This window comes from Lepisosteus platostomus, chromosome 3, assembly GCF_059453375.1.
Source record: "Lepisosteus platostomus isolate fLepPlt1 chromosome 3, fLepPlt1.hap1, whole genome shotgun sequence".
Taxonomy (NCBI): Eukaryota; Metazoa; Chordata; class Actinopteri; order Semionotiformes; family Lepisosteidae; genus Lepisosteus; species Lepisosteus platostomus.
The window spans coordinates 6,527,769-6,553,087 of record NC_142613.1 but is presented as its reverse complement, the minus strand read 5'-3'; the positions used below and the strand labels follow the sequence as shown (position 1 = coordinate 6,553,087).

General features: G+C 41.2%; 1 protein-coding gene and 1 non-coding gene across 2 annotated transcripts; one reads left to right on the top strand and one right to left on the bottom strand.

Annotated features, from left to right (window-relative positions):
* Positions 1-174: 174 nt before the first annotated feature.
* On the bottom strand, positions 175-16,305 carry lgi3 (leucine-rich repeat LGI family, member 3). The gene is made up of 10 exons (XM_088624129.1): positions 16,178-16,305; positions 15,615-15,969; positions 14,085-14,156; positions 9,522-9,593; positions 8,409-8,480; positions 7,816-7,887; positions 7,112-7,281; positions 6,469-6,633; positions 4,770-4,860; positions 175-3,943 (listed from the first exon to the last, which is right to left on the bottom strand). Exons 2-10 carry the CDS (start codon positions 15,806-15,808, stop codon positions 3,214-3,216), a joined length of 1,638 nt encoding a protein of 545 aa, XP_088480255.1. The 5' UTR covers positions 15,809-15,969; positions 16,178-16,305; the 3' UTR covers positions 175-3,213.
* Positions 16,306-23,036: 6,731 nt separating this feature from the next.
* On the top strand, positions 23,037-23,108 carry trnae-cuc (transfer RNA glutamic acid (anticodon CUC)). Its single transcript has one exon. It is a non-coding gene; the product is annotated as a tRNA-Glu (tRNA).
* The last annotated feature ends 2,211 nt before the right edge of the window (positions 23,109-25,319 follow it).

Sequence of the window (25,319 nt, the reverse complement as noted above, 5' to 3'; positions counted from 1 at the left end):
GGTTGATGCCTCAGCGCTGAGCCCTGTGGATCGTGTCTCCTCAGTCTACATTCTCAGCCTTGTCTACTAAGGCAGGAGGAAAAGCCAGAAGTAAGAAGGTGCCCACTGATGTTCCCCTGCCCGTCTACAGTAAAGGACCTCTCCGGGTAAAATTCAACACCAACAGCCAGCAGCTTAGTTAGGGCCTACGTTTATTAATCACTTACCATGGGAATATACAGGTACATTTCCATACCACATATTACATAACAGGAAGCAAGAGCTGTGGCAACAGGCTGCTTTGGCACAAACATTTATAACACACATGTTCCATTTCATTCCTTCTTCACCTCTGTGGAACAGTACATTCAGTAGGGAACATTCACTGTACAGCCCTTTTAAAGAATTACGAACACCGCATCACAGCTTGGTGGATTTGTAAGCAGTTTTAAAAGGGCCAGTAACTTTTTACTTTTCACAGTTAACACTTGGAAATCAGTATCTTCTCACACATGGAACAAGGGTAAAGGTCAGCCTTACACGTTGGCACTGAATAATTGCAAACTGCGACAAATGTGTAATTCTGGTCAAAATACCTTCTCTACCCCCATTTGAAACCCTTTATGGTTCAGAACACATCTTCATACAATCACCACCTGTCATCTACTGCAAGGTTACATACAATAAGTCACATTATTAGAAAAATTATATACTGTAGAGGCTTAGAAATCATAAACATGGCAGCATGATACTAAAGTTAACCTCAGGACTTGTACATTTAGAGCACATTTTCATGTTTAGAGTTTTTCTTTAGTGCGATTAGCTTATATTTACAGTATTTCATATTTTGCAAGGTTTGCAAACAACTAACAGTTAATATTCCTGACAGTAATGTAAAACTAATACATATTGCTATTCAACAAATACAAAGAAATGTAACGCGATTAAGAAAATTCATTGTTATTCATTAGGGCTCAGCAGAAGCCTCTTAGTTTAGTATTATTATGATAATTTATTGCACTTATTTGGTTACACATATAATAATTGGCAGTGAGTGAGAGAATGACTGAGGCAGAGTTTTCCTTAACTGTGAGACTGTAGGTTGCTGGTGAACAGTTTAAGAGCCTGGGGGAAAAACAATGTAAGTTACATGTGAACTGGAGAGCACTGCTGTTAAACCACATTTCACAAATTGAAAAAGTGAAAACTGTCACTTGTGGTTTTAGTTAGGTTAGCTGGGAAGTAATCTCAGATACAGAATATCATGGAACAAGTAATAGGTTTATTCCGTGCTGAAAAGAGAAGAAAGAAAACACAACATTTCGGCTGTGGAGCCTTCTTCGGGTGTAAGAAAGATAGGGCAGTCCTATCTTTCTTACACCCAAAGAAGGCTCCACAGTCGAAACGTTGTGTTTTCTTTCTTCTCTATTCAGCATAGAATAAACCTATTACTTGTTCCTTTGCAGCCTATGCATTCTGAGGCAGCTGCCCACCTGAACTACTACAGAATGTCATGATCACATCACTTAAGATGCAATATTTTAATTTCTGTTTTGTTCATAGAGGTGCTTTAACCAATTAGATGTTTAAATCTCATGAGTGCTAAAGTATTCTTTGTTGATGTAATAAATTGCTTTCCCATTCAAATACACTTTCCATCACATATACATTTTTTTCTCAAATAAGGATGTGTCACAGGGATGATAACCAATCACATTTCACAATGTATATAGAGTGTATACCGAGCATAACTAATTAAAATAATTGATTTTTTCACTCTTTGTCTATGCAAATGATAAGGTGTTCCTGATACTCCTGCTTATAACAGTCAATAAATAACAATTATAAATGAATGCTGACCTTGGCAATATTGTTTTTGCACAAATCTAAAAAGTGTTTTAAAGTTATTCTTCACAGTGACATATTTTTTCTTATCATTAGCTTCTTTAGTGTTCTGGCATTCTTTTCCAAAAATGAAACTAAAATATCTTTAAAAAGGTTAGTGTTTTAAATTAGCCCCACCTCTTCCTTAACACCTACTGTAAATTGGTGGTTTAAAAACTAACAGATACATGTTCAAGTCAATTTATGAAAGAAATGCCATTTAACTTGAATCTAATGTCTTCATGCAAGACATTTTGAAGAATGGCCTTCCAATAAACACTACAATTACAATAAATATTGTATTACAAAGTAACCATCATTCTGTGCATTTTAGAAAGATGTCAGTAATTTAAACAAACACCAACAGCTTTTAATAAAATAGTTAAAGGCCTTAAATATACAGTATATTACCACAGAAACATCCTTTTCAAAGCAATGATATAACAGGGTTATATTTGAGATGCAGCTACATGTGACATAGGATTTTTCCTTCATGTGAATCTCCGGCATCTTGCTCTATACTCAATGAAAGGCATACAAACACATTCAAAGTAAGGTATCACAAAAAGCAAAGGAGATAATGCTTAGAAACAGCTATACACTACACCTTCTTTCTTTCCTGACAATTGTGTACCTTGTCATAAAGTTAATTTGGCACATTGTAAGGTTTCTGTATGGTGTAACAGTACCTTTCTACACAATTTCTCTCTTCGGTGGGTTTCTTCTGCAACAAAATATCATTTTAATGAGCTTTGCACGTTGTGCAATTCAGTAGATTGCATGCAGCATTAGTTTGGTTGTTTAGTACAAACAAATAGGTTGTGTTTAATTTGTAAAGGCAATTTTTAAATGGTAATTCCATCAATACTGTATGTAAGATGAAAAAAGTGTGGATCGGAAAGGGACTATGAGCTTAAAACTGCCCGTTTCCTTAGTATTTCATTCTGATACTGGCAAAACTCTCAAAGCATTTCATCAAGAGAAATCCTGTGGTATCCAGTGGGCAAAGGCCTCTGTTAGTGTTTTGTAAAATTAACTCTCAGTGCAATGAGTCAATAACATTTTACCTTCTGATACAGTGCATCATTTAATAGTGTGTAGCATTTTTCCTTCTGGCATTCACATCATGAGGAGTGAAGCTTTTGCTCTGGATCAAAAACACTTAAATAAATAAAGGCCGCCCTGTAACCTGTAAACATGCATTGGAGCAGAACGGTATAACTAATTAACGCATGGGGTTGATTTGGGGATTGTTTGGATGGCGAATAAGACCCCCCTGCACTCCAGACTTGACCCATATCGTTCAAGCCCCCAACCTGTAGAAGTGGGATTATTCCTCCCTGGCACCTTCTACTTAGCGCTCAGATCCACCAGCAGGTGCTCGTAGGCCAAGGTGTTGCCCTTGAAGCTGGCAGCCAGGAGGATGTTCTTGTTGTCAATGGAGACCAAGCTGAAGGATCGGGGGGCCCGCACATTGAGCTCCTGGAAGGGCTGGAAACGCTGGGTCAGAGCATCCCACAGGTAGACGTGGGAGAAGGAGAAGTCGCTGCCCAGGACCATGTACTGGCGGGGGCCCACCGCGAAAGGGTAGGCCACCATCGAACCCCGAGAAGGCAGGGACTGGATCTCCACGAAGCGCTGGCCCTCCCAGCGCAGGATCTTGGAGTCCCCGATGAAGCGGGTGAGGCAGAGGTAAAGGTCTTTGAGCACCCGGAAGTGCTTGACCATCTGCACGTCCACAGCGTTGGGTATCTGGGAGTGGAAGGCGAACTGGCGCTGCCCCCGATTCCACTTGTACACCGCGGGCGGCTGGGAGCTGCTGGACAGGATGAGGTGGGGTTTGCCGTCTATCTCCAGGTACTCGACGTGGGTGTCCCGGTGCCAGGGGTGGAGGGACTGGTGGGAATAAAACCCATTACTGTTCCAGCGGTACAGACTGGTGGAACCCGCCTTAGAGCTGTCGGCCACAGCGAAAAACCAGTCTCCCTCCAGGAGGAAAGCTTCTACAGAGTTGGGTTTGCGGACGCGCGTGGTGTCAATATCCTGGATCTTCACAAACCTCAGAGGATCTTTCTCCCACCTGCCAGGTAATGGAATGGGAGGAGGATCAGGGAGTTCTGTTCTCAAAGATGTGGGGGTACAGCTCTATAAAACTGTCTGGAACAAGTTCACGATCAATCTCAATCCCTAGGAGAGCAACCAATTCCAAATACGCTCTGGTTTGCATTTAAAGCACACTCTGATTCTTTTAACCAACCTTTTTCATTAAACCAGACAAAGCTGTGCCACTTTGCTCTTGAGGACCTAGTATACTACCTTGACCAGGGCTCAATCTAAGGACCAATGGCTGGGAACACCTTTCCCTTTCATAAGAAAAGTAGCCCATTTTACAAACGGACGTTTTCCCTTTTTAAATCTTCTACAAAAAATAAATAAATAAAAATACTATTGCCATTTACAAAAAGCATTTGTCCTTTGAAGAAGTGCTGAATTTAAAATCTTGCGTCCCCCCCCCCCAGCAGTAATTTCACATTCCACCCCCAATCCCCAATCAACAGAGACATTACTTGCTGGACCCCAGATCAACCCTCACTGCTCCTGAAACTGTGTCTTTAATCAAGTTCTTCTGATTAATCATCGGATTACAAATGTCTTGCAAAACATCTTATTTATAGCCAAGGGAATTTCATTAGCTCAGAAGATTCTCTGAGGGCCAGAACATAAGAGAGATTGTTTTGCAAACTGCTGGGAAGCACTAAGTGCAAAGAAGAAGATTCTGGATTGCAGTACTGCTGTAGCACTAATTCAAGGCTTTTAATTAATAGACTCTTTGTCTAAAACCAGCAAGTCACTTCGGGAGGTTCACAGAACTCTTTACAAGATCAAGGCAATATTTTCACACTCACTTGAAGATGTGTGAGCCACCAAACAGCTGTGCCACCACCATGTACAGAGTGTTTTCAATCACCACAGGCTTGCAGTACACTGCCGAGCGAGCTGGGAGAGAGACACACACAGACACAGAGATCAGGGAGAACTCTCTGGAGCAATCAAAAAAAAGGAATCACATAAAAACAAGTCAGTGTAGGGCTGTGAAAGCTGAGCACCTCTACTGTAATTGTAAATTCCTACGCTGGATCCATTCTTTCACGTGACTCTAAAGGATTTACAACCAAATCATTTGGAGTTTAGCCCAATTCCTTAAAAATAAGGTATAATTTTAAGCACACTGTAGATATTTAAATAATATGCATGTATATACTGTCCTAGTGAGTTTTTATATTTTGAAATACTGGTAACAACAACTGCAGATATTTCTATGAAATGCCTATGGAATTCATGTCTCTGTTATGTGCATCTTTAGGATCAGAGATTTGTTTTCCTCTCAGAGGTTAATGCTCATGCTTCAGTAGGCTAAAAGGCTGCCTAAGCAGTGTAATCAACGCTACAGAAGGGCTCTTAAATCCACAGGGCTCTTCCATCTGTCTGCCACACAGCCTACCAAGACCCAGTCTGAAAACACAGCCTACCCTTCGAGTACCACTCACAGTCCATTATCCTGAAAGCAGCTACACCAGTTCAGGAAGAGAGTGCTCGCTGGTGCTTTTACCTGCACGAGTGGATGAGGGGAGGAAGGTGTTGGGGAGGCTTTTGCTTTCATTATGAGTAAAATTTGAAAACTTTAAGGAAAGTAAGCAGAATGGAAGCAGCTTATAACAATAATTACTATTTTATGAAACACCTTTCATAACCTGTACAATAAGATCAGAGGGAGAAGATAGAAATTATAAGCAAAAGAAGCAATACAAATTACATCATTATATAATAAACTATGTCCATCAAATAATCTATAGAAATAGGTCAAGGTTAATTTGAAGCTGGAAAGTAATGCATGAAAAAGTTCGGTGGCTGAAATGTAGTGTTTTGCATCTCTGCCTTTAGAAACACACTTTATTTTGTCCTTTGTAACCAATGCACGCCCTCCCAGCTCCCCACTCAGACTTAATCAATAGAAATGCCAGTTTCAAGGCAAATGAAAAGAAACAGAATTCCTGAATTCACCGGCCAGAGAGTTATACAGTCTAGGGGCAAAGCAGGAGAAGGTGCTATCATCTGCTTGTTTGTAGTCTTCATGAGGGGACAGTTAAGAGGGCGATATCAGAGGACTAGTGTGTGGCTAGAGATAAGGAGTAAGGGATACAGCATGGTTGTTGTACATCAGAAATTCAGGGGGTACGATTTAATTGTGATTTCATTATTTAAATTAGAAGTTATCACCAGAGAGGCTGGCCATGCAGTTCTGCTGACATAACTAAAGAGTCAAGATGGAGTCATTAAAGGCTAATGATCAGAACTGGGTTGCTGAAAAGACAGAGAGCAGCAGAAAGGATGTGGTTAGAGCCATGAGGAATCAGGAGAAATGGAGGCAGTGTATTTTTTCTGTTATTTGTTACAGCAGATGTCGTGATAGGTGGTGACAGGTGTTTGTTAAAGCAGACAAGACTGTGACACCTAAGGGGAAGATCATTTTAACTAAAAGATCTGGCTTTTCTTTATGCTTTTGCTTGTTGACTAAGTCTCCCCACTCTGAAAGTAAACCCTTACAGGTGATATTGTAGAATTTCCTGAAGACCATCTCCACATGGTCCCACTCGTACAAGGTGCAGTTCCCAGTGTCAGGCTGTGCAAAAACCACATAGAGGTCTCCAGCATACTCAAAGGACTCCACCGATACGGACTGGAATGGAAAGGTCTCATACACGGCAAAGTCTGGAGGATGATAAGAAACTATTGTTGGAAGACTGCATTTCAAAAAACGTATAAATCAACTGCTCACTATTGAACTACTTTCATTCTATTATAATTCATTTGGCTGATACTTTTATTAGAAGTACCTTACATTTGCACCCATTTATATACATGGGGATTCCACTCGAACAATTAAAGCACTTTACTCAAGGGTACCACAGAAGGGTCTCAGTTGGGATTGGAACCCACACCCTTCCATGTTAGGAGACCAGAACCTTAACCACCAATATGCAGTTTTGCATGTGTCAAAGGAGCTTTGAATAGTAAATGAGAAGTTCCTGCAAAAATAAGTAAATGACATATCCTTCTGAGCCATTTAGAGCTCGAAAACGAGTAAGCCCTTTAAATTGTCAACACTAGAATTCCAGATGCCTGTTCTTAAAGATTGGATTTTTTAAATCCGTTCACCAGCAGCTCCCACCACTTGTTGCCCACAGACCTGCGGTGATGCAGTTGAAGTCCCGGGGGGTGAGGTCAGAGATCCTGCGGCCCTGGAACTCTATAGGGCTGGCGCAGTAGATCGCTGGCACCGTGGTGTTCGTCTTCTCCAGCCAGTCCACCAGCCACTTGATCTTGCAGTCACACCGGAACGAGTTCCCTCTCAGGTCACTGACCAGGAGACAGAAAACGCATTGAACCATGTTCCACAAGCCGCAGATTCCCCTACAAATTGTGGAGCTGAAGTCCCAAATCAATCTGCTGTATGTAACATTAATTTAACTCCACTCCTGACTGAGCAAATCTTCTAAACATTTTTGACCTTCATGGTTCCAGGAAAACAGCTCCTGCTGTTTTATTTAATACTTGTTAAAATCATGTTATCCGTAGATGATTGTGTTTCCACAATTCAATCCCTTCAGCTCAAAAAACAATTATGATCTGCAGCAGAAACCATTCAAACCCATGCTAGGTAATTCACTGATTTTGCTATTCCTGTGAGAAATCATAGCGACTAAGAAAATAATAGAAAAGTGGTTACTACAGGCTTCTTGTGATGAAGAGTTTGCCTTTCATCCTAAACAGTATGGAAATATTGATTGTGACTGTGAATATTTAATCATAACTTTCTTCTGAGCTCTTCCTAGAGTCTTAAATCCAGAAAGAGCCCTTCAGTGACACAAAGGGGAAGGAGCCTGAACTTACAGGTCAGTCAGTATGTCAAGATGGCGGAAGAGGTCTCGAGGAAGGACCTGCAGGTTGTTGTTAGCCAGAGAACTGTGAAGTGAGCAGACCAGACCAGTTAGGTTTCTAAGGCATGCCTATACGATTCCCATTTATTAATCAAAGGATCTGTGAAGAGAGCAGACCAAGGTGAGAATTCTCAGGCATGCTTACACGATGACCGCTCAATAATCCTCAAAAATGCATTTTTGACATTCAAGAACTGCCGTGAAACCAACTGTCAGCGAGATGTTTGTGCAAAAACAACAGCAGAGAATTGCATGACAGAGCAAGCAATAGGAAAGAAATTGGAAGCATTCAAATGAACAATTCATGTTCCTGACTTTAACAAATGACCGCATTAAACAGTGATCAAATTGATCTCGGAAGTCTTGTTTCCATGGCAATGGAATATGGTTCATCTGCCTCAGCAGACAACTAGAGAATGGGAAGAATTCCAGTCTGATATAAATGCATTAAGATTTCTAAGTCAGCAAGCTCTTATGGCTTGGCCTAAAATGTTGCTAAAAATTGCTTCTGTACAACAGGAGTGTGGGTAGTGTGCTGAGACCTACAGATGAGTCAGTGCCTTCAGCCCCCGGAACGTGTTCTTGGACAGGGCCTGGATGTCATTGTTTTCAATGAACCTGTGAAAGACATGAACCAAGACGAATTTCAGCCAGAGGGGAACACAAGAGTAATAGACACAAAAAGAGGGTGTTGGACTCTTCTAGTCAATTTAAATTGGAATTAACACGACAACACCAACAACAAAAACTCTGCTCCCTCAAAATAAAGAGTGACAGAATTAGCTAAAAAGTCAATGAAAAATTTGAATAAAAACATCATCAGCAAAATTTTACATTTGAAATGTTAATTGTATTTGACAATGTAAAGCTAGACTGCAGTGGAAGGTGTAGGACTATACATTTGCTCTGCATTAATTAAAATTCACAGCAGAGACAGCCTAGCCGCTGTTGAGGACTGGAGCTGAGCTCAGGACAGCATTACCCAATCACTTAATGCAAGTAAAAGCATTGCTTCTGTGTACTCGTCTTCTTCACTGGCTTATAAAAAGGAGGTCACTGGCGATTTCATATTTCTACACATCCATTAATTAGCAAAAAGGCCTGGTCAGCTTTGCTGGGCAGTAGAATGAAATATGCTTCTTGTCTCACCTTTGAGAACTTATTCCATTAGAAGTTTTATACTGGTGTAATGAAGAAATAAAAAAGACCATAGCACAGAAAGAGTATTTTTTAATTCAGGACATGAGTTTGTTGCTTGTCTTGTGGTTGAGTCACTGGCTCAACATCACTGGGCTGAATCCTGTCTGTGCTGAACACACCACCTTGACTACTTATCTGTAATCCAACTAAAGAGCACTCTGCTAAACTGATATAGTTGCTTGTTGGCACAATTACCTATTTTGAATTTCACAATTTATGGCCACCTCAAAAAAAAATGTTATTCTTGAACCGAAGTAAAACTGTTGTCATGCTGCCTTTCAGAAACAAGATCAGTTTAACCAACATTTAAAATTCATTTAGCAATTCCATTCTTTCTGTTCAGGGAAACTTATACGTCCTGTCTTGAGTGACAGGAACATGTGGCAGTATTGCATCTTCAACTGCATGAGCCATGACAGGGATTGGATTAGTCTGGGCGGTTCTGGCGGTGACACTCACAGGTACTGGAGATGAGAAAGACCAGCAAAGGCATCATCAGCAATGATGGAGAAAGTGTTGGAGTTGAGTAGCCTGCAGGGAGGAACAGACACACAAACAATTCAGGAGAATACCATGTGTGTGTTATATACCCTTCTTGTGTCTGAGAAAAGTTTCCAGCTTTTTCTGCCATAAAATGGGTTACTTTTTTCATCTATTCTGTTGTAAAAAAAACATTTTGTCTGACAGGTGAACTAGGAAATAACAAAACTAATAAGACGACAGCTGTCTCTCTCATTTTCAGTACTGTTGGCTTCAATAATGGTGTGTTTTGCTATCACCAAGAGGAACTACATTAAAATACTATGGAACTCCCCATATTTATCTGCATGAGACATTAAATGGTTCAGCTGCTATCTGAAGGACCCTTACTTATCTCCCTGTAGAGATGTTTTGCAGGTTTAGATTTGCAGAGGCCAGGTTGAATTGAGAGAATCTGCAAAGTGGGGTATAAAAATAGGTAATAATTTAGAAATGTTCACTGAGGACTGCGTTATTCAGGAGAGCCAGGCTGACCTGGCAGAATGCTGTTAGCACCCATGGCATCTTAATGACATTGGTCACCCATCTGGGCTGTTGCTGCAGTGTTGGTACAGTATGGCATGCTCATTACATAAGTCACATGGGTTTGTTGAAGGCAGTGATCGTGTGCAGAATTTAGTGAGCAAGTCATGCCAATAAGAATAATAGAGAATGGTCGAAGTGCAAGGTAGATGTATATGTTTTTAATTACCAGTTTTCCTCCACCACACTCATGAGAGATTAATGAGATTAATGAGTGAGCCGAATCACACTAGCACCAGCAGCCCAAATATGACCAAAAGACATAGGTGCTCATTCTATTCTGCTTGTGCACTGCGCAATACACGGCACATAAATAGTTAAAGCTATTTTTGTGGTCTCATAAGATGTACCATTTAGATTCTTCAGATCATTTTTCACACAGGCCACTCAGAATGAGTTTAAAACTCATTCAATGTCAAAAACTATTTTTCATGGATACACATCTACTATATTGTGTGCTTTATTTTCAGACAGGAATCAAGACCTCTCTGTTATAATTAGATTTTTCTTCATGCTCCCTGTGGGTCAGGCAGCCTTTAGACTTTTCTTTTCAAAGCCTCCAGGGATGTCTGACAATATGAGGCACTTTCATGAGCTGATAAATCCATTTCAGAATAAGAGCATCAGACCATGGTAAGACAAGAAAGCAGAAAACACAGGACAAAGACAAACCCTTTGAGAAACAATATTGGATGGTTTTCTGGGCGATCAAAGCTGTAGCCTGTGTATAATGTGTAGATACCTTTGAATGTTGTGATTCTGAATATTTTTTGCCTTTAATTAATTTCTTTTTATTTTTCAGCTATAGCACATCTGAAGGTCATGTCCAATGTGAAGCTGTGAGGTACGTCTTGTAACCTGACCTTCTAAGGACGCTGAGTAATATGCAATATGCAACAGAGGAGGCCTGTCAGTTCATTCATTTGTTAGATATTCTTCTAGCATACAGAAGCTTGTAGAGACCACAAGCTGTGCACTGCATAGATAATCAGATAAAGCAGACATGCTGAGAATAATAAGTTGTGGCCATGCAAAATATATTGGAAAACGCACACATCTGGGGTACTGAGTGCACAGCTGTCCCTCTTCACTCAGACGGAGTGTTGCTGCTAGACGGAAGTCACACCAAGGAATGGAAGATATCAAAGGCTGTCCATGAGAGGACGATCAGTGTTTATTGGAAGGAAACGCTACATTAGCCAGTGCATTTCCCAGAGCGAACGCAATGTTTTAGTTGAACTAAACCCTGAATCCCACTCCCGACTCATGGAAATGGTAAATCATAGAAGGGGGCTAAAAACTAAACATGTACTTGAGGAAGGAAAGATACCTAAAGACATAGGACACGGAGTAGCTAATATTTCTATTTGCGTGACATTTCATTTGTGATCAGAGGCATAACGTCTTACACAATATTCCCTCTGCGTGAATGCCTAGTATATATTTTTTTGCTTATGTTTTTGTTTTACCAGTTTAAAACTATTCCAGCAACAGTAGGGGCAAAAAGACGTCTCTGACCTAACTGACAGGAAGGGCATGGTAAGAATAATGATTGAGCATCATACCCCACCTTGTGGCACACTGTTAACACAGTCACACAAGATCGGCCCCTGCTAGCCATTTCACCCTCATTCTGCTCTAAGATGTCCTTTTGTCCCAAAACAGCCACTCACAATACAATACAAGTACAGAACCAGTTAAAGAAAAGTCACATGGAGGTATTGTGTCATGAAAACACACACAGCATGAAAACAAGCCCTTAAATCAGCATGAACTAAGACATCCTCTTTAAATGCCATGCTTTGTGCTGAGACAGACAGTAATTCAGCTGGAAATCAGAGACAAAAGACGTGGTTGGCTCTCATTAAAAGCATGCGCAGGAATGTAATATTTTATCTTCACACAGACGTGACAATTCTGCTCCTAAGCACAGCACAGCAGGTTCATTAAAGGGAGTATCTGTGCATTGAATCGAAAAAACACAAATGCTTTAATGGCTGGCTTGCCATGGTTGCCCCTTGATCAGATACTCACTAGTCTAATCCATCGATCAGTCCTTGTTTCATACTGCATAGTTAATGTCAGCCAGTCTGTGTCCCTCCATCATTATTAAAGCACTAAAGCAATAAAGCACCTATCCCTTTTTCTCTTCTGCAACATTTACATGACACCCTCAATGTAAAATAAATACACTTCGAAAAGAAACAATAGTACGAACCACGCAACCATACATATGCACATACACACATCTCACCCTGCCCACACTATCATTAAGTTAATCTGATAGCTTCACACGGGAAACAGTCACTAAGCTGCATTTAACATACTGGTTGCAGAGGGAACAAATGAATTCTTGTGTTCATTTTTCTTTGCCACATGCATTCTAAAACTCCCCCCTGAAGGTAGCGGTTGAAAATGGGAATGAAGAAGGTGGAAGGGGTCATCAACGATAAGATGAGCTTTCCTTTGAACTACAACTCTTTAAGCTGTTTCTGTGGGCAACCAATTATTTACCACAATTTTTTGTTAGCAATTTCCCTTTACTCTTAATACACAGGCTACCATACCACACTGTGATACCAAAAATAAGGATGCTTTCTACTAACATTCTTTAAACCTTGTCTAAAATATTTTGACTCACCCCAAACACTCTCAACTTCCTGATCAAAAATATGCACAGTGTGCTTCTAAACCAGTGGTTTTCCAGTCCAGGAGGAACACTGAGTCTGTGGTTTCTGTTCCAGCTGACCTCTACATCTCTAGTTCTAATCGATTACTTTAATTGTTCCGCTCGTTTTGTTGAAAATGTTTCTGGATTCAGTCCTGAGTTTCCAAAATACACCACTTCAGGAGTGCTGTTTCTATCAATGTCAACATCCAGAATTTCCAGCAGCGGCTGAGAAGAAAGGAAACACAACCTTTCAGATGTGGAGTCTTCTTCTTGACACCAGAAGAAGGCTCCACAGCTGAAACATTGTTTCCTTTCTTCTCTTTTCATCATGGAATAAACCTATTACTTGTTCCTTTGCATCATTATAACAAAGCAATCTTGTGTTAATATTGCACAAACCTGGGAGTTCTGAAACTCAGAAACTGGTACAAGGTTTATATCAATTAATAAATTAAATTGCTAGCATTTTGTTGGCAAAATAAATATTGGGATATATACAGTATGTAATTAAAAGAGCAAAATTTAAATTTAAAAAAAAAGATTGAACCCATCCTCCTGCAACAGACAGAAATGGAACCTTTTTCAAAACGAAAGCAAATTGGTTTAAGTTAAGCCTAATTTGGAATATTAGGTCAAATTTTTTCACCATGTTATTCATTCCAGCACTTAATGGAATGTCCTGGCAGACTGAAGGAACTGAACCTTTTTAATCTTAAAGAAAATGATGAGAGGCTTGATACAAGTATTCAAACACATCAAGGGCAATGAGAAAGACCCAATGGATTTCTTCAGATTGAACAGAATCAATGAGCCAGAGAACACAAGCAGAAGCTACTGTATATGAACATGTATTTATAACTGAGAACAGAAGGAACATCTTTACCCAACGAGTTGTGAGAGATCTGAGCAAGCTGCCCAAAACATGCTGTTGAAGCCAATTCCTTGGCTTCATTGAGGAGACTTTCGTAGCTAAATATCAAACGGGCTAGATAGTCCAGATGTCTTCCTGCCATTTGTAACCCTGCTATGTTTTTATAATATACAGAAACATACAATGAATTGCATGTTTGTAGACTGATTCCAGTTAACGGAATCAGATCTTCCATTACTGTCCTCACACAGACAGTGTTTCAAACGTGTCTAGTAAGAAACAGGGCGAGCGTGGGTGATGTTCTGTACTCCACCCTTCTGAATGTGGGACCAGTGAAGCCTGTGCCCTCCAGCAGGCCAGGCCAGGAAGCTGTGCAGGTGGAGGAGGGGGTGAGGAAGACTGCGGGGGGCGTACTCACAGGAACTGCAGCAGGTGGAGATGGGAGAATGCACCCTCAGGAATCTCCGTGAAGGCCGCGTTCACTATTGTCCTGCACAGGGAGAAGCACAGAGGATATCAGAACTTCGGGCACAATGAACAACATGGGCTACTTTGTGACTGTGACTGTGAGCAATCTAAAACAGAACTTGAAAGACCAATATGCTAGTTTCCTATGATCGTTCCCCTCATATTAAGTTCCTGGGTTATTATTATTCACTAGGACAATTTCTCCAGTTTTTCAGCAGTAAAACTAGGCCAGCCAGCCCAGCCCTTAGCCTCCTCCCACCTCCACAGCTCCACTCGTGCCTTTATTATCAAGCTCTAACCACGGGAAGCAATTTCACCACAAGTCTCTAAACATTAAGCATGGAGGCCAAGTCCCTTAGCTCTGATCACTCGACCTCACTGTCGCCCGGGCCTCAACTCCATAAACTACTTGACCACAGAGTCCCAGGGCTCTTCTTTCATCTCCGTCATGGCATCACTGCCTTGCAGAATTCAATTCATAGTCTGGGGAGGCTGCAGTACAGAGCTAAGCAACCGAAGCCTGTTTTAACTTTCTTTTTTAACTTTCTTTTCCGTTTCAAAACACATCTAGCCTTCACAAATGATATTGATCACTTGTCAATATTAGGAAATCTTTGTACTTGAACATACTCATATACATGTACTGCATGTGTTGTCAATGCAGATTCGTACAATCTCTTACAAACACACAGGTTTGAAGTACGTCTGTGGTACCATAACAGGCCACTGAGGTCTTTTGATTCAGTCAGTGAAATATGGGGATTAAACCCCCACCACACTGCAACACGAAAATCAATTACTTCCTCCACCTCCACAGTCCAACTAATCTGAACCTCTGCTGTTCTCTTCCACTGTTATTAATCATTATCTTTGGCAGCTCAGAACTCACCGATCAGTGTCACCTGAAACAGAATGCTGCTTTCTTTGAGACGGAAATAGAATATCTCAGCATATCCATAAACGGATTGTTTTGCCCCTGCAGCACTGAACTAATTTATCCTGTAATCAGAGAGGTAAGGTTTTTCTGTATTATTATTTTCTTAAGACAGTGTGAGCAGAGATGCTTTATTCTGCACTGAATGTTTAAGTTCTGAAATGAACAGATCAAATACATAAATCCTTAAATTAATTCTGCTGTGAAGGAATCTTTCCAAACATAGTCTGTGGAGCTGGATTGCACTCTATCACCAAAAAAGAGCACACACATTTCACATTTCAGTTCCCAGACTGCACTGCCCTCTAGTCTGAAAATCATTATTCCAAAAAAAAAAGATTGAACCCATCCTCCTGCAACAGACAGAAATGGAACCTTTTTCAAAACGAAAGCAAATTGGTTTAATTAAAAGTGCTTTTCTTAAAACGAGGGGAAAATATAGTAAGAAAAACAAACAAGTGCAAAGTTTATCCACAGCATTAAGAGGAGTGTGCAGGGCTTGAGCCAGTCTGCTGACAGAGGGAGGTTGCGCGTCGGGGTACTTACAAGGAGATGATGCCCGGAGGGAAGCTCTTGGGAATAGCCTTTGTGTCCACGCAGAAGGCGCTGTCTTTGGTGCAAGAGCAGGTTGCGGGACAGCGGGGGACTTTGGGGGCTCTTCTGGCTCCGCTGCAGCCCGTCAGGTAGAGCAGGCAAAGTAAGGTGGCCCAGAGGGGCAGCCGCGACTCAGCTCTTGACATTCTGGCCGCCGAGGGACTGGGGGAGGAGGGGGGGGTGGAGTGCGGAGGCGCTCGCAGAGAGAGACCGAAGAGCTTGATCCTGCTGTTTCGCGCTTCCTGCGAGGAGAAAGAGATCCCAGTTCTTCCCTGGAAAGGACTACTTGCGTGTTGCTGCTGTGCTCCTGAGCAAGGGATGAGAGTAAGACGGAGACAGATAAAGAGACAGTGAGAGAGAGAGAGGGAGGGCAGTCCCAGGTGGCCTGTACAGTGTTTAGTATGCAGCCTCGCGAGCTCCCAGTAACAGTGCAGCTGTCAGAGCACAGTGCGACTGCACTCTGCGCTCAACAAGGAGATTTTATGCAACGCTACTGACACTGAATTATTAATCACCTCTTGGAGAAGCTTTGCAGAGACAGCTCAGCTGAACCGCGATGCTGCTAGAGGGAGGAGGTAGTGGGGTTGCAGTGTGTGTGTGTTGGTGGACGTTACTCTGAAATCTCCCAGACCTATTTTCTCAGGGTCCCCAGGTAATCACAGCTCTGCTGGGAAGAGAAATCTGCAGAGGGGAAGCCTGGGGGAAACACGGGTGATATTGGCAGAGCTCCAGCTTGGCTGTGCTCTCTGCATTCACAATGCAATGCACAGGGATGCCTGATCCTGCCGCATCGCAGACACTGAAACTGCTGGACATTATGACCTGAAATTAGGTTTGAAGAAAATATCTAAGCAGGGATACTCGCAAGGCGTCTCTAGTGAGCTCTGCCTGCCAGCAGCACAGATTTGTTCTGATGCAAAACTGTGCTCCTTCTATTTATTTCTTCACAAATTCAGCTAAAAACTCCAAGCTCTAATTTGTTGAAAAATAGTTTATTTTCTTCCATGTTTCGTGTTCTCTTGACAGGTTTGGCACCTTTAAAGTTTTACAAGTCCTTTAAAAAAATGGAAGTGGAAGCAAATTCAGCTTTGGAACAAACAAGCATTGAAAGCCATCCTGAAGACAGACAAATCTTTCTTTGTATCCTCACATTAATAAATGACTATCTTCTTATCGTTCATACTGTAAATTTGGGTAAATAGAAACTCTCCACCATGCTCAGCTAAGCTTAAATACAGGTAACAATCACCTCCTTCCCAGCACCCCCACTTCTACCCATTCTGCACTCTTGCTGCATCGTCTTGATTCACTCCTCCTAGTTGGAGTTTCCAATGGTCTTGTCCTTGTATGGTATGTTCGGCCTTGTCCACATAGGTTAAAGTCAATTCAGTATCTCAATTGCTCCTAGTAAACCGCTCAATAATAACATTAGGCAAAATGCTCACAATTGAAAGATATGTGAACATTTGTCCTGTTCTTTCGGTTCTCTTTACGTGAAGGAAAAGAAGAAATATTGCAAACGACAGGAAGAAATTAAGCTCACCTAGACCCATTTGGTAGTTAGTAATTAAATGATCACATGATATCATCCAGGCATTGACACATTTTCCTTTGAAATCCAGGATTTAGGCTTGAAAATTATTTCTGGTTAGGTTCCTTGAATAGGTGTTGAATGCTCTTTGCATGAACTACAGTATACTAGTATCTATATCATAATGTATAGCACAAGGGTGTAGATGAAGTCGTGGATACTTTAATGAGTTTGAAGTTTAAACTAGGTTGGATATAGTCTCTCAGATTTAGGGTATTTAAAAAAAAACACATAAGGAACACTGGAAATGCACAGAACAAGGCACACAGGCCCGTGTGTGACCTAAGAGAAACCCCCTGCATGCATTGACATTGCTAACAAATCAGCCTTATCCTCTGAAAAGGTTTGTAAGGTACTGTTTAGTTTTTAGAAACCTTAGTCATTTATGTAGTGACCTAAAGATTGTAAAAGGAACTACAACAGAGATTTTCAATCATTATCTGATCCCAGCACAATGACTGAGCCAAGACAAGCACTACATGAGACAGTGAGCCCACACATGTTATATTATGCAAGTAATAACCTACAATTATTTTTAAATTTTACATAAAGCAATAAACAGGCAACTGGCCAGCTCATTGAGGCTGTTATCTCAATGAACTGCAGAGGACATTGTGTTACCAGTTCAAGCACCTAAGATATAGAACCCCCTCTAACCTGCTATAAAGGGCATTATAAATGAAGAAACTGATTGATCTTCCTGTTCCAGCCCTTCTGGGCTTTTTCCTTAAAGTAATCACCTTATGGCTTGTGGACAAGAAAGTGAGCAGAGCTCCCTCTTCTAATGCAATAATATCCTGAAACACACTTATACAAAACCTCTGACCGTATATTCATCTAGAATTAGTGTGAAGTTGTTGAGTTCTCACAAAATAACCCATTTCTTTTGTGGGTGAATCAATGTTTTGTGTATGTAAAACAACAACAGATCTTCTGTTATTTTAAATAAATATCTTCATTCGTTTCCAGTCCCATGGCAGATGGTAAAAGGGAAACTTATGCCCATTTGTAGTCTTGCCCAGTTCAGGCTACCTGTGTGGCTGGCTGAGTGGGCACCGCGGTGCCAGGCACAGACAGCTGCCCTGTACAAGCGCACTGTTGATTCTCCACGGGCACTCACTGCCCGACACACTGACAGCTCAACTAAAAAAAAGGCTACAGTTTCATGGTCTCTGTATTCTCAGCCTTTTCATGCATCATCTTACTCACTTTGGTGTGTGTGCTGACACTTTAAGCACTACAAGATGGTACATTTAGTAAACAATAAGCAAACACAGAACAGGTAGAATCATTTACCGCACTTTTGTAAGAAAGTCATTAAAGATGTGTCATTTTTGCGCCTCGCTGTTGTAAGCAGATCTGTTCAGAAAATGCAGGCGAGGATCCACACCCACTGTGAACACAAGACTGTTTCTTCTGGAAGGATTTCAAGGCCTGGACTTTCAGTCTGTAATGCACAAGTGCACCACCAGGAGGAGACCTATGATAACTTTTCATCCTTGTCGATGTCTGACACTTTCCCTCAAGCTAAGGCCACATAAGAAAGTTTACAAATGAGAAGAGACATTTCTGCTCATCTACCTTCTTAAGTTCCTTGTAGCTAATTAATCTAAGGATCTCACCCACCAATTTCCTGAAAGAAGTCAGGGAATCAGCCTCAACAACAAGGCTAGGTAGCTTGTTCCAGACTCCCATAACAATTTGTGTAAAAAAAGTCCCTACTGTTCTGTCCTACGCTGCTTAACACTTCTGTGTAGTTTCTACTTGTATTCTCTGTTTCAGGATTCTTTTACCAGAAGACGTTATTTGGATTGACATTGTCAATGTCTATGTGGATTTTCAATCAGGTCTTGTGTTCAGGGTTAAAAAGATTGCTTTCTTTAAAAGCCTGTCAGTGTAAGACATTCCTGTAGGTCTGGGAATGTACCAGCTTGCTCTTCTTTGAACTGATTCCAGAGCAGCATTTTCTTTCATCACCTGATGACCAACATTGTACACAATATTCTAAATGAGGTCTTATTAGTACATCATACAACTTTAACATGACATACCTTGATTTAAATTCGATACTTTTCTATACTTTAGTACTAAACCCGACTATTTTAACATTCTCATTTGCTATTATTCTTGCTTGCAGACATTGCCAAGAGGAGGAGAATTGTGTCAACATACATGACTCAGTCTGGTACATAGGTGTCTTCTGTCAGACCACTGTTTTCCATTTTCTATTAGAGAGCACTTGTCTACAGGTGTTTGCCCAGTCTTGAATTCGATCCAAATCTTTTATATGACTAATACAACATCCCCTAATACATCACATTTCTTTTATCCAGAGTCATCCTTGTGGTTTGGCGAAACCAAGAAGTTCAAAATTAAATATGAAGAAATGTGAAAAGATCTTAAGATCCCTGAACTGTGGGCACATCAGAGGAGTTGACGCATCAGCAGCCCTGTGGATGAGTTGATCGAAAACCATCTTCTACCGTCTGAAAAGCAGAGCACTGGAGCTCCAGTCGTAAAACGAGTAATAGTACAGGCCAGCTCGAGCTAGCGTGAAGGTAGCATGAGCCAAGCTGGCCTGCCCCGAAACCACTTCACCCCTGCGTGCCCACTTGGCTCCTGCAGTCATCACATGAGGCGTTTGGGGTAGAATTAAATGTTCTGAGTCACGAGTTTTCCCAAATGATGTTTCTTCCAAAACAAACCTGGGGATAAACAGGAACACTGTGCTCAGTCGTGCAGAGACGGATGCAGGTCACCACATGGGCACAGCTGGCTGTTTCTTTTTCCAGACCAGAACTGGATTTCTTTTCCCCATGTGGGTGTTCGAAACTTGGCCCCCTCCCACCGGGCAGCGACCAGGCTCAATGTCAGCTTTCATGGTGGTGGTGTAAATGGTCCCGGTTGTACCTACTAAGGGTGTGGGAGGTCAAGTACATCAGTCTTCCAGTAAAAACGCACGCCCGCTACAGTCAAGGGTTTCTTTGTTTGGTGAGAAAAGGAAAGACTAGAAGTCTTTAGCAAACAAAGTTTTGATCAGGGGCTTAGGAACAGTTATAGACACTTATGGGGGATCTAAGATGAAGATAAGAAAAACAGAGTAGAGCTGCCATGCCAAAAGCAACATTAAGCTCTGGCAAACAATACTGAGATGGCAGAGAATGGCTGCAAATCTGCGTTCTCCAGCTTCGCCACCATAATGCCTGACCATTTGAATAATTTCATGTATTGTTTTTCTGAACCACTAAATCAGTGTCGGTAATTATTATATAAATTGAGGATGAGCATTTTGTTAAATTCAGGTGATTTGTAATGCCCCAGCCCTCCAGAGACCATTTAGCTCTGGGACAGATGTGCCCTTACGTAGCTTGTCCTGGAAAGTCTAGACAGTACAGGCCTGGCTCTGGGCTTGAGTTCAAGATTGGGGGAGAATTTGATGAAAAGACCAAAGACCTCCATAAAAATCTTGACTTGGGTCAAACTGTATACACAGATACAGCCCATTAAATAGGGCTGTTCAGAGAAGTGTAAGACTGTTTGATCAGCGAAAGTCATAACCTTAACTAAGTTGTTCAATTATTGGAGTGAAGCCCTAAGGGAGTAAAAGTGAAAACAGTGGGTTTTAGAGCGATTGACAAAGATTTTCTGAGTCATAAGCATTGCTCACACACAGACTAATTTGGCTCTTCTGTACACAGCCTCAAGCGCAGTTTCTATATTGTCACCTCTCTGTTCCCTGGCTTGCTTCGCACCTCCAGCTCAGCCTGCTGAAGGACAGGGCTGCTTGTTTACAGTGGCTTTCAGGGAAATGAATGAACCAGCTCGCTGGGATGCCTGCACTGGCCTTGGGGAACCACAGAGATTCCATTACTATTGAGCACACAAACTACGTGTGATCGATAACTCCCCATATGAACGTGTATATTGAAAAAAATGGCTCAGATCTTTTCATTTGCATTACAGTGATTATAGTAATTAGACTCTGAGTAGGAACAGCATGTCAATCCAGAGATGGGCTTCTTAAACCCCCTCTTGAGAATACAGCGCTGTCTCTTTACAAACAGCCTGAGGCTTTGTATGCTATCATATACCAAGTACTCTTGAGAGGAGAGATTAAGAGACTTTGCATTGTAAAATGATACTGTACTGAGTGCATTTCTGTATTTTATCAAATGGTCTTTCTATGTCCATAAAGTGATAAATCAAAAGATTTTTATAATAAATGCTCAAAATTGTTTCAAATTGAAAACTGAACTGGTTCTTAACTTTACAGATTTTCCTTTCCAAACAAAAACAACAACTTTTCAGACAGATTCTGTATAAAAATAAAATCTGTAATATCCAGTATGCTGCATAAAGGGAATTCCTCTGATACTGTAGGTCTACCATGACACAGCTTCAAAGGGACACATTTACAAGATCTTTTTGGCGATGGTCTTGCTTTTACCAATCAACAGCAAGAGCTTTGCTCTGAATGCTCTGAAAGTTTCCATTGTAAATTCATCAAATTAAATTCAATGCTAAACAAGTGAAAAAAACAGACAATGGAGAAAAACAATCACAATTAATTCTTCTAATCAGCTTACTTTGTAAAAAACAAACACCTTATTACACAGGGCTACTCAACATATGAAGAACATGGGCATCAACACCAGCATGCAGCTCGACTGGAATAATGATCTTATTATCAACAGAATTCCAAAGAACCTGAAATTGATCTGAAAAATATAAAATCTGCCAGTCTATGATCCCTGAGCACCACAGCATATACTTTGAAAGACATGGTTCTTTAAAAAATAGTCTATGTTAAAAAGAACATACACACAGATATGGCTTTATATCAATATTTTCTCTCTCCCTTGAGCACAATAGCTTCTCATAAAACACTCATAAATCTATCTTCTGCTCCTCTGTCAGTCAGTGTAGATGCCTATATTCGTTTAGCATGTATAGTCATTTTATGGGCATGCAGTTTTTTTTTATTTTGAACAAAGACACCTTTAAGTTAAGGCTTTCTCTGCCACTAAAACCCCAGATGTTTTTTTTTCTAGAAAAAAGCAAAAAGGTTCCCCTCCAGCAAAACAGCACAACAAAAAAAGGACTCCAAAAGGAAGTGAATGTACTTTCTTGAAATATGAAAGCGGAGGATCTCTTTTTCATTTCCTCACGCCCCGCAGGGGTGAAAGCCAGGCCTGGCTGGGCTGTGAGCGCTGTGTGATGAAAGGGCTTACAGCCTGGATTAGGTGGCCCTGCCTGGCAAGGGACTAGAGACGTGTCTGTGTCTGATCCACCTGCAGCAGAAAGGGGATCCGAGAGGGAAAAGGGAGGTGGGTTGCCCACAGGGGCTGGCTGCATTGTGGAATCACAGCCCTCAGACATTACAGGAAACTGCTGCTTCACTATCACTTTACACCCAGAACAAAAACTCTTCCCTCTTCACTTCCACACACTTAATTTTGACCTTCCCTTTAAAGGTATACATTACTCCTCCACCTTTAATTAGCTCCTTTTCTGACATACTGAGCATATTTCGTTACCTTTGAACCACCTTGTGAAGATACACAGTAATGTAATGCGTTGAGGCTGTCCACAGGTATAGGAGTGCGCTCAGCTTTCTCTTACTGGGGCAAAGAATATGAAAGGCAAGGGGCATCCACAGTGCCCCCAGGAGAAATGGGACAGTCAGGTTCAAATCCATCTGCTGTCTGTGATTAGACGTCTCTTAAAACTGTTGGTTGGTTGATAGGATTTTCCATTGTAGAGCAGTTACCTGTCATCGCTCTTCCCTGGTGGTCTAGTGGTTAGGATTCAGTACTCTCACTGCTGTAGCTCGGGTTCGATTCCTGGTCAGGGAATACAATTTAGGGCAGTGCGGTGGCTCTGTGGCTAAGGATCTGTGCCTGTGGCTGAAAGGTTGCTGGTTTGTATCCCGCGGCCGGCAGAGGAATCCTACTCCATTGGACCTCTGAATAAGGCCCTTCACCCCAACTGCTCTAGGGGTGCTGTATAAATGGCTGACCCTGCGCTCTGACCCCAAGCTTCTCTCCCTGTCTGTGTCTCTCATGGAGAGCAAGTTGGGGTATGTGAAAAGACAAACCTCGTAAAACAAGAAATTGTATATGGCGAGTAAAGTGATCTTGTAATGCAGCCCTGTCACCGGAATCCTACAGACACTTAAAAGGGCCAGTCACCTAACCACAAAAAATACAATTATATTTGTTGCTTTTGCCCGTTTCCAAGTTTTGTGCTGATTACATCTGACATTACTCTTCCAAAATTGTGGAGGTATGTGTTACCTGATTTCTAAGTTTTGCAGTTGCATCTACCGTAAGATTCATATTATGAAAAGCATCACCACTCGGTCACACCCAGGTTGCCTCCAAGTGCTTTAGAAATGTCATCTCTTCTCAGCCATTCACAAGCAGACAAGGCAGGACACAGCAGACGTGTTTTTTTAATGACAACAGTCTATATTTTAATATAGGGATCCCAACATCTTAAGATCCAGAAATGAAATTAAATTGGACTAATGGGGTGGAGTGAAAAATTCAATCAATAAATTAAGAGCTCCCTGTGACTTTTGGGGACCCATTATGTGCAGCTGGAACAGCTAAGAATCACTTAATTTTAATGGTACTTTGGAATAGTCTTCTGATAAGAGCCAACTCTAAATATCATTTAATGCAAACAATATTTCAACCAGTGGCCGCTCCAAGGTCAAGGATAGTGGTATTCTGCCATGGTCCTGGAGGGTGGGGGTGTCTGTAGAGTTTCTAGGCCTATTTAAGGCACCTGAAGGTCCACCAACGAGCTGATTTATATTCAGAGCTAAATTGTAACAAAAACCAACTGATACACCGGTACCCTGGAACCAGGACTGGACAGCCCTTTTCAAGGAGGGATCTGCAACAGAATCTGGCGTGTCATCACAGAACACAATACTGGGATTTAACATTTGACTAGCAGGGTATGATTCATCCGAGATTCTCTTGCTGTCATGAAAGCAGCAACGAACTTTCATAAAAGTGCAACACCAATTAAAGGGCATGAAAATGCTTTTTTTGGGCATCATATTAGCATCTGTGTAATGTCATTAATGAGGCATTAACAGGGCTGAGGATTTCCAGACAAATAGGAGATAAAATCTAAGCTATGCATTCTTTAACTGCACAAACCGAGAGAAAAGTGAGATTTAAGATACATTCTCGATATCAGCATGTACAGTAGAGGGCAGCACAGCGGTTACCACTGCTGACTCCCAGCACTGGGGTCTTGGGTTCAATTCCTGGGGTGTTATATGGGTGATGTTTGTGTGGGTTTCCCCTTACAGTCCAAAAACATACTGGTAGGTTAATCGGTTTCTGGGAAAAATTGGCCCGGATGTGATGCTGGTTTGTCTTTCTGTGTGCCCTGTAATGGACTGGGATCCCATTTAGCAAAGGTGTGTATTCCACCTTGCACCCATTGCTTGCTGCAATTCCAATGTCCCCTGCAACTCTGTAGTAGACAAAGCGGTTCGAAAATAGACAGATGGATCACCAAGCATATTAGATTCCAATAATAAAATAAATCAAGATTAAATACATTTTGAATTGAATTTTAGCAAGGTTATACTCTGCTACTGAATAAAGGAAGAAATATATAAAAATGTCAGAAAAACTATGAGTGACTGATCTTGGGCAACAATATATCATTTTATAGGCTAAATCGTAAAGTCTCAAACAATGACAAAAAACAGAGCTACATAGCTCCATGGTTCAATGGTTTGGATTAGGACTGTAGGGATGAGTCAGTGTAGTTATGAGACAGAAGTTCTACATCTGAAAAAATGTAGAACAGATGTTTGTGTTTGTATTACCTTCTGGAAAAAAGAAATAAGCCTGCTTACCTGCCTTGAAACCCACAAATATTTTTTCAAAAAAGCATTTTGAGACTATTTCCAAATGCTATTGGTCTCTTGATCAAGTTTAAGGTAACTTTCCCCATGAAACAAGATAAATTCTCATTGTTATAGAAAAAATAAAATATACTTTTTCCTTTCATATCAGTTAATTTGCAAAAGACAG

What these genes read in the sequence shown, in the direction of transcription:
- lgi3 (XM_088624129.1), bottom strand. Translation starts at nt 15,808, where the DNA reads ATGTCAAGAGCTGAGTCGCGGCTGCCCCTCTGGGCCACCTTACTTTGC. An exon ending in CTCCACCTGCTGCAGTTCCT is followed by an intron (nt 9,594 to 14,084) that starts GTGAGTACGCCC and finishes TCCTCCCTGCAG; the next exon opens with GCTACTCAACTCCAACACTT. An exon ending in CTTGACATACTGACTGACCT is followed by an intron (nt 7,282 to 7,815) that starts GTAAGTTCAGGC and finishes TCTCCTGGTCAG; the next exon opens with TGACCTGAGAGGGAACTCGT.